The following is a 12,660-nucleotide window of genomic DNA, read 5'->3' as shown; positions in this document are numbered from 1 at the left end:
TAGCCTACTATAGAAATGACTAAGTTGGCTAGAAATACGTAATTAGCCTTCATGATTAAATGTTTATTTTCCCTGCAGTGGATCCTATAGAGAATGACGCACCACGTGACTACTCTGTTGTACTATGCCACCACAAGTTTAACTTCATTACAATATTAATGAATTGAAAGAATGTTTGTGTCATGTTTGTCCTCCTAGAAATCCTATTAAAACAAAAAAATATATTCCCCCCCCATCTTTTTCCATTTAAAAAAAAAAAAAAAAAAAGCTCCGAAGCATCGCTAAAGAGCCGCATGCGGCCCGAGAGCCGCGGGTTGCAGACCACCGTCGTAGTCCTCCTTTTTCCTTTTATTTGACCCTCATAAGTACTACATTACCACAACAATAACAGTCCTTCTGTCAACTGACCCATTTAGAGCACTGGGGGAATTCTAATAGCCGTGTAAAGAGTTTTACTTGATTCGATGAGAAGGTGAATAGTTTTTTCCCCGTTGTTCGTAAACTAAATTTCCACACAAAGGCACGTCGAGGTACCATTAACTTAGCAAGGAGAGGTATGAGCAGGGCCGGAGTGGGACTCATTTTCGGCCCTGGAATTTCATGCCTCAGACCGGCCCACTCATTTAAAATTATGTCATTATGCATACACGTGTTAAGTTCAGTGTTCTCTAAAGCCGTGTACTGTAATTCTGTGTATTCCAATTCAGTGCAGGTAATGGTTGTTTAACAAGGTGGCTCTATTTTAACAAGTGCAACACAACATATTTTGAACAAATTTAAAAATGGATTTAAAAAAAAAAAACTATATTAAATGATACATTTGAAAAATAAATTAGGCCAGTCAAACGATTAAAATTTTTGATCAAGTTAATTACAGCTTAAAAATTAATCGTAATTAATCGCAATTCAAACCATCTATAAAATATGCCATATTTTTCTGTAAATTATTGTTGGAATGGAAAGACAAGACACAAGATGGATATAAACATTCAACATAAGGTACATAAGGACTGTATTTGTTTATTATAACAATAAATCAACAAGATGGCATTAACATTATGAACATTCTGTTAAAGCCATCCATGGATAGAAAGACTTGTAGTTCTTAAAAGATAAATGTTAGTACAAGTTATAGAAATTTTATATTAAAACCCCTCTTAATGTTTTCGTTTTAATAAAATTTGTAAAATTTTCAATCAAAAAATAAACTAGTAGCCCGCCATTGTTGATGTCAATAATTACTTACACAATGCTCATGGGTGCTGAAGCCTATAAAATCAGTCACACCCAAGCGCCAGCAGAGGGCGGCAAAACTCCATAAAACACAATTAACAAGTGGGCATGTCATTGTACTGTCATTTAAATCTGTCTGAGCAGGGCATGTGCGTTAATTGCGTCAAATATTTTAACGTGATTCATTTAAAAAATTAATTACCGCCCGTTAACCCGATAATTTTGACAGCCCTAAAATAAATGAATCAATAAGACCTTTTCTGCAACATCAAATATTAACAAAATGAGTGCTTACAGATAAAACAAACATAGCAACATAACAATATGAAAAATAAAGAATACGTATTGCACATTGTAACAACTTCTAATGATACTATTATCCATTTTCCATTTCCACTTTAAAAACGCCACGTAAATGATTACATTAATTCTAATGTTAACTCGCTGAACGACTTGGCAATCCTACCTTCCAGCTCTGCACCTGTGGTGTGTTCATTATGGCTAATGCTTGCTGCTACATATCCCTTGTGAGGTGCTACAAGAAGCCAAAGTTTCCACAATTACATATTGTCGTATCACACGGTGCAAGTTGCATTTTATTCGCCATCTGGCCTTACCACTTTCGTTGTAATCCTCTGTAGTTTGAGGCAGCAAGGTCGTTGCATGAAAAAAAAATAGCTATTTTTGCGCATTTTGCCGATTCTTTCACGAGTGCTTTTCTCTTTTTAATTCTTATTTTTCAGCGCCACCCTTGCTCTTTTTATCCATCCGAGCACCGAATTAGCAGCTAATTTGGCTCAATACAGACTACAATTAGGGGGCGGAGCTGCATGCTGTATTTTTCGTCTGCACACGTGAGGATGAGTCTGGAAAAAAAAAATACTGTTTTTTTTTTTTTTTTTTTTTTTTTTTTTTTTTTTTTTTTTTTTAAGACGGCCCACAGGGACAGCGGTAACAGAATGTAAGTTATACTCAGTGACACTGTCACAAATAAATACCAAACAAAAAATGATAACAGTGTAATTTTTTTTTTTTTTTTAATAAAACCCGGACCGGCCCATCTGGCCGGCCGGCCCTTCTGGAATCGTCCAGAAGCTCCCGATTAGTCACTCCGGGCCTGGGTATGAGAGTCATTTTTCGAGTGTCCCAGAGCTCGCGAAATTTGGGTGGGGGGGCGCATTTATCAAAGTTTCGTCAGCCGTAATTGTCTGAAGTTGGCGCGCCGGTGTTGTGCCGAAAAATAGCCACTCCACGTGAAATGTCCCCCCTGACGGGAGCGCCCACACGTCACTCGTACAAACAGCCTTTTCTTACCAATCGATGGAACCAGAAACGACGTTCTTGTACCGTGAATATGCATTATTTTACTCTGCTTGAACTGATAAATCGTTTACTGTGACCAACGCTCTGAAAATAGAGCAAGGCTTTATTTTGGGCCCCGCCTCTCCGCAGTCTCTCAGCGCAAGTTAGTCAAAGTTTGCTTTCCGTCCAAGACGGCCGTCCACCGCTCACTTTCGCCGAAAAGTCCGATCCAAATTATTGTAATGCCCCGGATATGGGCAAGAAGGAGAGAAGTCTGTATTTGCTTACCCACTTTATTGTGGTAACAATAATAATGAAAAACAATAACAAAATAACAGCGGGCTGCTACGACATGCGACCGCTATCTCTGGCTATCTCGCTCGTTCTCCCATTCTTCCTACTCGTTCCCCTTGCGTCTCTTAAGGGGGGGCCTGCATAGTTACGAACATTAGGCTACAATACACAATGAATAGGTGTCCGCTGAACTCCTCCCACTCGGCTGCCGCTAGTTTGAAGCGGCCTTAAAAAATTTTTTTTATTTAAATAAATAAATAAAATACATCTCATTTGCCAGGCGTGGCGGCTTTCATTTTAGTGTGGCGGTGCGCCACAATCTGTTGAATATAGGGGAATCCCTGAAGTGGCCGGTGAGTGTATATATTCACTCACACTCATACATTCTCCTCTCGCGTACATACATTGTCCTCTCACTTACATATATTCTCCTCTCACATTCATATATTCTTCTCTAACATACAAATACTCACTCTTTCACACACACACACACACATATTCTCCTCTCACATCCATACATTTTCCTCTCACACACACATATATTCTCCTCACATCCATACATTTTCCTCTCACACACACATATATTCTCCTCACATCCATACAGTCTACTCTTACATATATATTCACTCTCTTACACACACACATATATTCTCCTCTCACATCCATACATTCTCCTCTCATATACATACATACATTCTCCTCTCACAAAATATATTTTCATTCTCACACACACACATATGACACATTGACTAGCTTCAAACTTTAATAGCTGTGAGGTCTTTTCACCTTATAACCCCAAACCAGTGCAAGGTTGAAGTACTTTACTTGGAGATCAAGGCACACCTCTTAGTTTTCCAATTTATCTATTCATAATGTTTTTTATGATTTTTAAAATGTATTTAGTAACTTCAATAACTCCTAGACCATTTGACTTTTTGACCCAAAATCAGTGCAGGGTAGAAGTACTCTTCTTTTAGGTTGGAACACACCTCTTAGTTTTCCAATTTAGCTCTATTCGTTCATTTATTTTTTTGACTATATTTTCACTTGAATAGCTAATTGGCCTTGTGACCTTTTTAATCATCAGTGCGCATTCATAGAACTCTCCTTGCTGTTTGTGGAACATTTTTTTTTTTATCATTAAGACAGCTAGACATTTTCCATTCGTTGCTGTAAATCATAGCACAAATAAAATATGATCTGTCAAAATACTTGACACAAGTATAGAAAGTGAGTGCTTGATTTTACAATAGTGTCTTAATTAGTCCGGCAGAGCAGGAGGGAGGGTATGGCGCTGTATGAGCATGACGCAGAAAAACATACATATACAGTGGTACCTTGACATACAATCGCTTCAACACTAAAGATACACGATAATATCGGTCGCCGATAATTATCGGCCGATAATGGCAATTATGACATCACACAGATAATCCAGATAATAAAAAAATTAAACCGATAATGCAGTCCGATAATTATATACTTGATTTAGCCTCCAAATGTACACAACCGAAGAATTCAGCATGCCGCCTCCTCAACCCCTCCCCTCCCCTCTCTGAAGCCCATGAGGGAGGAGGGGTTGAGGAGGCGGAGTTACACGACAAGAAATAGTTGAATATTATGGCGGCTGTTACTAAAAAAACGACGCTCTCGCCATCTGCGGAACGTACCTTAGAAGTTCCACGAGGCCGAAAGAAAGCGTCCTCATTCAAAACCACTAACCCAGCTTCCATTTAAAACTGCATCACAAAGATTTTTGGAACGAATACGAGGCTGCTGCTCGCGGGAATGCTAAAGCTATTGTAAACACTAAGTTAAACTACGGTGCTTGTGACGATACAGAGTCGGGTTGTTTGGGAAAGCAGCCCAAGGCGGGTGGTAAACTCGCGTCTAAGGCTAAACACCGGCACGACTGGAGACCGATAGTCGGCAAGTAGCCGTCTTCCGACGGAGCCCGCTGCTCTGGCCGGTCCGGCAGGCCGCCGCCTCGCCGTCGGCGGGGCGGGCAGAGCCCGGTTCCCCGGCCTCTGGACCTCCGGCGAACACCCCGGTTTCTCGAGCGTTCCCTCACGGCGTGCGAGCAAAGCCAGGTCCCGAATATGCCACGGCGAACCGGCCGGTGCGAGCGTAATATCCGGTACGAACGTAGCCGCCGCCGAGACGAGACAAGAAATTTTTTTTTTTTTTTTTTTTTTACCGAAATGACCCGAGAGCCAAAGCCCTGGCTAAAAAAATAATGCAGTTTATACGACCACCATTCTTCATGAAAAACATGCCAATCACATTTTCACCACATACATTTGGAAAAGTGATGTCCAGTAAGCAAGCTTATCATGACGGCACAGTGGTTACATGATAATTTAAACATGGAGAAAACGAAGTCAGCCGGTCAATAATGCATTCAGTATGTAAAATGACGAGCGGTCAGATGACTTTGTAACGCTGCCTTTATTTTCGGCTTAACAAAACTCAGGCACAAAACAACACGCTCGGAGATGCGAGCTCCAACTCCATCCAAATAGTACTGCCGTGTATCAGTTTAGCTGCTGTAAACCAAATGTCATGAGTGCCGCAAATGTAAACAAAGCGCTGCAGGATGGGTACGTGACATCTCGCTCTTTTGAGTTAATCATTTTCACAGTGTGCAACAAAGCATATAACATTAGCAATCACTTTTCAAATTAATTTAACTTATTTGTCTGCTCAATTACAGTCACAGTAGATAATCAAAACTTATTGGCACTTATTAACACTTACCAATTTAAATATGCACATTCCTGTTGTAATGAAATAACAATAATATTCTGTAGCCACAAATATTATTCAAAATCTTTTCTTCTTCCAAGTTTTTTTTTAGGATGAAGTATAATAATGTATTGCTTAAAATAAGGCTGTTAAGATTATTTTCAGCTAGCTATTTTTCTTCCATGAAATCTGAGCGAAATACACTTGAAGCGCTGGCAGATAATTTCCCTTATTTCCAATAGATTTACACTTAAAACTGACTAGTTTTAAGGAGGTATATTTTGCAGTGTATTAATGTTATATGTGTTAGGAATGGCTTACTTTTAAAGGCATTTTTATGCAACTTAGGTATTTACTCTAAGTAATTGTTGCCAAAAGTTTACCATTACACAATGTCAGACAATCTATCATTGTTTAGATGTTGGAATTGACGACTTGTTCATATTCTATGTTGAAAAAAAAGAGCAATAAATTATATTTTTGCACAGTAATATTTTCTTTTGTGTATACTTTAAAATTTTACATAAATCTTTTAATAGAATTATCGGCTTGACATTATCGGTTATCGGTTGGAATGAGGAGGAAATTATCGGTTATCGGTATCGGTTGAAAAATGTATTATCGTGCATCACTATTCAACACACGATCTTTTCGACATCCGACATAAAATTTGACTCGCCATTTGTTTCTACAGCTAACGACATGCTCGAAATGCGACGATTCTTGACAGCATGTAGTTTCTTTGTTTTGCCGGAAGACGGATGCGCGGCTGATTTTCTTGTGAGAGAAATCAACACTGGATCCAAAAAGGTTCGTGAAGGTGGAGAAAAAAAAAGGTGACGCTTACCATTGAAATGAAGATGAAAATGATAGCAAATTAAAAGCATGGTGTGTGGATCCACGGACTGGATGTCGACAACAGAGCCGAAGATTGTTGATCTCGGCCGGCGATCTTCCTCCGTTCGCCAGTCTTTAGAAGTTAAGATGACAATTCTTATTGTGGTAACATCGCCAAAGAAATCGCCAACTTCGTCAGGTTTCTAATCATTTATTCCATCAACTTGTGCTACACTGACGCCAGTATCAGAACAGAAAGTAAAATAGAACCGTGCTCTCTTGCTCACCGTCACGTTAGCCCTGCGGTGCGTTCAGGTACAGCAAAAAAAGTCCACCACATTAGAACCAGATTCGTTACATTATTACAGGTATTATTATCATTATTATTACTAATTATTATTATGATTTTTATTCATAATTTATTTGTTTTGCTTTTTTTAAGTGCTATTTGCAATAGTAACAGCAGTATTTGTAAGGATTTAGTGTAGGTTTTCGGGCTATGGAACGAATTAATGGAATTACAATGCATTTCTATGGGAAAATCCTGCTGGACATACGACCATTTCGACTTACAAACAAGGTCCTGGAACGAATTAACTTCGTATGCAGCGGTACCACTGTATATTTTTTAAAAATAAAAACCTGATCCTTTCCACCAGATTCCGATCCCCTGAAAAATGGCGCGATCGGCCCGATTTCCGATCAGGTGATTGGATCGACACATCGCAAGTTTCTGTGCATCACTTTATAACACAGAAGTGAATGAGTTTCCATGTATTCCCCGTCAGTGCTGCGATGCAACACTGTAGTTTGCTATTTAAGAGAGCATTTTTCAATCAGTGCTGTTTTTGTCAACAATGACGATAATGAAAATTTTTTGTCGACGAACACTTTTTTTTATGACGATGTCACGATAACGAGCTAAAAATGTGGCTTGGGAGACTAGAACATAACGAGATAAATGCCAGTTCTCGTCTGACGAGATGACGATACGAAAATGCGACATTTTTGTCATATGTTCACAATGCGGCACATTTTCATAGTGTACATGGAGTATGGCAGCTTGCATTGTAGCAATGTTTGGGTCGTGTCACTCATGTGAGATGTGCTGCGCCTCTCCCTCACGCACCCGAGTTTAGGATGAGTCTAAAGCTAGGCTCCGCTCCAGCTTGCTTTTTTGGAAAAGATTTATTTTCATATCTTTGCAAGAGAGAATATGCAATGCAATGTGCTGCTTTTTGAGCTTTATGGCTCAAAAAGGGAACAGAATGTCAGGGTGGAAGTCCCCAAATGTATGAATGCGTATTTTTGCTGCCTGATACACGGCACTAATGTTGTTCCCGAACAAAGTCTTGTAAATGACGTATCAGTAGAACAAACAACTAGCAGAAAAAAAGATTTTGATATAACATTAAAATCCGCTCGTTTTTAAATGGGTTGAATTGCAGCGGCAACGTAAAGCATGGAAACTCAATTACTTTTTTGTTGTAACGTGATGAAATGACACACAACCATGAATAATTATGTCCTACAGTCCGACAGGAATATTATTATATTTTTTTAAATGCATAAAAGACTCTTTCCTCAAAATTTTCTCTTGCTGTCAAATTACCGGTGATTTAGACCAGAAGTCTTGTTAGCTGACATTAGTCAGCAGTCGCCATACAGGTGCACCTAGTCCATTTCTAACAATTGTTATTTACAGCCATTTTTTTCAGATAAGTAATAACATATTTATATTGAGCACTTCAGCACTTTAACTAGATTATGCAAGTATCCCAAATTTTGTATTCATGAGTTAATGCATTTTAATGTCTCCTGACACTGATTTTGAGCCGATTTTTTTTTTTTTTTTTTTTTCCCACCAGGATGTGTTTGTCCCAACACTCAGTCAGGAGACTCCACAACCATCTAATAACAAGAGCCAGTCCTTGTCTCTCAAGTCTGCTCACCAAGAATCGCCTGCTGCTTTCTCCTTGCCTTTACAGCTCTCTGTGAACATAGACAACACCAACTCTGCTCAAGAACTTTCTGAAGAGATTTTAGAGGAATCCCAGGATACACAGATAGAAGAATTGGAAGAGCAGCAGCCTAGAGTAGATACTACTGACAAAGTGTTTCCACGCCCTGATCAGAGAAGCGAGTGCAACGGCATTCAAACTAAATCACAAAGTGCTAACAGTCCCAAACCTTGTAGTCCAAGTCCTTTTTCGAATGTACCTAACTTGAATGCAAAAGTCTGTGTGTCTGATAACAAAGTGGCAAGTCCTAGGAATGTATTTTGTTCCCAATCCAAGCAAGAACCTTCAGATATGAATCCCAACATTTCTCCGTGTGAGACTCCCTCAGACGTGACGCCATGCAGTCTGGGCTCGCAGTCAGTGATCTCCCATATGTCTGTCTTGGAGCCTGCAAAGGGTAACATGAATGCAAAAGAGAGTGTAAAAAGTCAGTCAAGGCCACTGTCCCAGAACTTTGAATCCATTCATAGTAACACAACCAAAGTAGAAATTCGTAAAGCTGCAGAAGTTGAAGAAGCAGCCTCAGAGAAAGAGGACGTAGCGATGGACCAAGAAAGCAATGTGGAAGGCGGTGTTAAGAGTATAAATTTAGTTCTGTCTCAAAGCGAGCTAATGTCTTCCGGAGATAAGGAAAAGATGATAAGTGCAGATGGAGAAAAAAATGTTGTCAGGGTTGCAGAGAGCAATGGAGACTTGAAAGCTCCTCCTAAAACTATGTCACAACTGTCAAAAGACCCAAGTTCCTGTTCAAACACTGGCAATGTTTCTACGTCCACGGATGGCCATAAGACAATGGTGCAAGAAGCAGAGGGACACAAAGATAAGAGCTTAAGTGATAGCTCAGGAGGTAAAATGACCAATCTAGGTTCTTCTTAGCTATTAGCAGCTCAACCTCTTTTATTAGATGTAATCTGTTTGTTGTGTGTTTATGCAGAGATGTCCTTCCATTTCACACTACCTAAGGATGGTGAATTGATTGGTCCAGTTGTTGGAGTAACACCCCCTCTAATTAACGAGCTGAAGAGGACGCTCAGACACAGCACTCCCATCGGTGTGTTCCTGTCAAAGGAACTGACAAAACAGTTTTGAATATCAAGTCGCAACATTATTGCCTAGCTGATCTTCTTTTTCATTTTTTAATCAGAGACTTTTGGTGAGAAGTCAGAGGCTGCCGCTAGTTCTGATGTAGTTATGGTAGCCAAAGACAACGTTCCAGAAGTTAGGGGGGACGACTCAGCAGAGATGGGGGACAATAGGCTGAGTTTGAGAATGAAGTTAGTGACCCCGGTTGAAGAGGGTAGCTCAGAACACTTCAGTCTGCAGAGTAAGAGCTGTTTGGCCTACGGAGTATATTCTGGCTGTGTGGTTACCATTCACTCATTACATTCTCAATAAAAACTTCCCCTGCAGAACCAGCAATATCAGAAGAGGATGAATCTGTTGCAAATGTCACCAATGTTGCCAAGGCTGAAACCAGGTATATACTTGCATTCACATTCGGTACACCAAGGTACATAGGCAATAAAAATAGTTTTCATTTTTGAAAAAACAAATTACTTATTCATGTATATGGGGGTGGGGGGGTTTGCAAGTAGTATTTATTGTATTTTTTCCATTAGTCCGTCAGTGTTCAGTCGTGTCAGGCAAGTGCACAGACAGAAGGAAGCAGAGGATGAAGATGGCTGTCTGACTGAAGGCTTAAACATACCTGTTCGGTGAGCTTCTACTGATTACTTTGATAATCATGCACATAGATAAAAGAAACTGTCACTGGTAAGAGTACACAGATTAGTGCTGCAACGATTAATCGATTAACTCGAGTATTCGATTAAAAAAGATTCAAATTAAATTTTGCTGCCTCGACTATTCGTTTAATTAAAGTGGCACTGTAGTGGTTTGTTTTGAAAGTGTTTGCATTTAGTTCTATTGATTTAGGTGGATACACTGCCCTCTTGTCTGTTTCATTTCACATGGCTGAATCCAGCTGCTCCATGTTAAGACCAGCATAAGCCAAGTTTTTGTTTAAAGTTTTTTAAATGCATTCGTAATTTAGTTTATCAGTATATATTTAGCCATTTTTTGTGGGAATATGTTTCTGAACCATTTGTTTAGAGCATTGTAAAAAAAAAAAAAATAGCATTATAGCATTTAAGCTAGCGGACTTTTGCTATGCACAGGTCTATGAATACGTTAAGCTACATTTGCCGTATTTTTTTTTTTTTTTTTTGATGGAGCAAATGGTTTTGGTGGTCTGTTTTCAGGCCAAAATGACAATTGCAGTATTTAGTTTTCTGACATCCCTCACCTGGACTTCTATCATAAATGTTCGTTAATTTTTTTTAACTTCTGTAGGGGACAGCTGTTCACCTCCCCATTAAGAAGCTCCCAGACTTCATCAATAGAATGTAACAGCCTACTTAATAGCCAGTCAGAGCCTTTACAACAGGAAATGGAAATGCCACAGAAGGCTCCAAAAGAAAGGCAAGCTGAGCCAACTGAAGAGGGGCAAGCACCAGAGCTGTCTGTTCCACAGCAGAAGGACTCGTCTGAGGAGACAGACAGCACTATTGCTGCTAGCCCTTCTGACAAGGTACTTCAGTCATTGCAGGGAGTCCTTTGATTCCAATTTCCTCGGCTTACTATGTGTTGACTTAACGACGCTAGTGCCTCGTCCACCATTTAAGTCCCCAGCTTGTCTGTGTTTGTACACCGGCCAGTAGGAGCTTTGGCTTTTTTGCCTTTTTTTTTGGTCACATTTTGGGTTTTCTAGTTATTCTGGTCCATCCAAAAGAAAAGCAATTGCCATCGAAACAAAGCTTACCATCATAAAACGATCGGAGAACAGAGAGATTGACTGACGAACATTGGTAAAGATAGGCTGCATTCAGGCCAAAGTTAAACTGTGGCGCGAAAATGTATATAAACGTCTGAACACTCAATCATGTGAAAGTAGTTTTTTTTTTAAAAAATACAACCCCTAGCAAAAAGTATGGAATCACCAGTCTCGGACAAGCACTCACTCGGACATTTTATCATGTAGAACAAACTAGGATAAAAAAAAAAAATAATGAATTACTTCAAAAGTGCAACTCTTTAGCATTCAGAAACACTAAAAGAAATTAATAAAAAAAAACATTGTGGTCATCAGTAAATGTTACTTTTATAGAGCAAGTGCAGGGAAATATTTGCCTGGTACACCAGACTCAACGCTGTTCCAGCTATTTCTCTCAGTGTTTGAAAAATACAGGGAGAATAGTTTGGCAGAGCCAGGCAAGGGAAATATATATAGAATCTATTCTGAGAAAAAAAATATGGAATCATGAGAAACAAAGAAATAACATTCAAAACACATCTTTAGTATTTAGTAGCACCACTTCTGGCTTTTACAGTTGTGGTCAAAAGTTTACATACACTTGTGAAGAACATAATGTTATGGCTCTCTTGAGTTTCCAGTTATTACTACAACTCTGGTTTTTCTCTGATAGAGTGATTGGAATAGATACTTCTTTGTCACAAAGAACATTCATGAAGTTTGGTTCATTTATGACTTTATTATGGGTGAACAGAAAAAAGTGATCAAATCTGCTGGGTCAAAAATATACATACAGCAGTGCTAATGTTTGGTAACATGTCCCTTGGCCATTTTCACTTCAATTAGGTGCTTTTGGTAGCCATCCACAAGCTTCTGGCAAGGATCTGGTTGAATCTTTGACCACTCCTCTTGACAGAATTGGTGCAGTTCAGTTAAATTTGATAGCTTTCTGACATGGACTTGTTTCTTCAGCATTGTCCACAAGTTCTCAATGGGGTTTAAGTCAGGACTTTGGGAAGGCCATTCGAAAACCTTAAATCTAGCCTGATTTAGCCATTCCACTACCACTTTTGATGTGTGTTTGGGGTCATTGTCCTGTTGGAACACCCAACTGCGCCCAAGACCCGATCTTCGGGCTGATGACTTTAGGGTATCTTGAAGAATTTGAAGGTAATCCTCCTTCTTCATTATCCCATTTACTCTCTGTAAAGCACCAGTTCCATTGGCAGCAAAACAGCCCCACAGCATAATACTACCACCACCGTGCTTGACGGTAGGAATGGTGTACTTGGGGTTAAAGGCCTTACCTTTTCTCCTCCAAACATATTGCTGGGCATAATGGCCAAACAGCTCGATTTTTCCTCCAGAAGGTCTTATCTTTGTCCATGTGATCAGCAGCAAACTTCAGTCGAGACT

General features: G+C 39.5%; 1 protein-coding gene across 2 annotated transcripts in view; it reads left to right on the top strand.

The window, feature by feature from the left end:
• The window catches only part of tp53bp1 (tumor protein p53 binding protein, 1), a 65,329-nt gene that overhangs the window by 19,477 nt on the left and 33,192 nt on the right, over positions 1 to 12,660 (top strand). For both annotated transcript variants that reach the window (XM_057836928.1, XM_057836937.1), the window contains exons 10-15: positions 8,280 to 9,279; positions 9,367 to 9,483; positions 9,577 to 9,756; positions 9,843 to 9,909; positions 10,052 to 10,147; positions 10,785 to 11,022. In XM_057836928.1, the coding sequence (XP_057692911.1) occupies positions 8,280 to 9,279; positions 9,367 to 9,483; positions 9,577 to 9,756; positions 9,843 to 9,909; positions 10,052 to 10,147; positions 10,785 to 11,022 (1,698 nt within the window). The remainder of the gene's footprint in view (positions 1 to 8,279; positions 9,280 to 9,366; positions 9,484 to 9,576; positions 9,757 to 9,842; positions 9,910 to 10,051; positions 10,148 to 10,784; positions 11,023 to 12,660) is intronic.

Source organism: Corythoichthys intestinalis, chromosome 1, assembly GCF_030265065.1.
Source record: "Corythoichthys intestinalis isolate RoL2023-P3 chromosome 1, ASM3026506v1, whole genome shotgun sequence".
Classification (NCBI taxonomy): domain Eukaryota; kingdom Metazoa; phylum Chordata; class Actinopteri; order Syngnathiformes; family Syngnathidae; genus Corythoichthys; species Corythoichthys intestinalis.
This window is presented reverse-complemented; position numbering and strand designations above follow the sequence as displayed.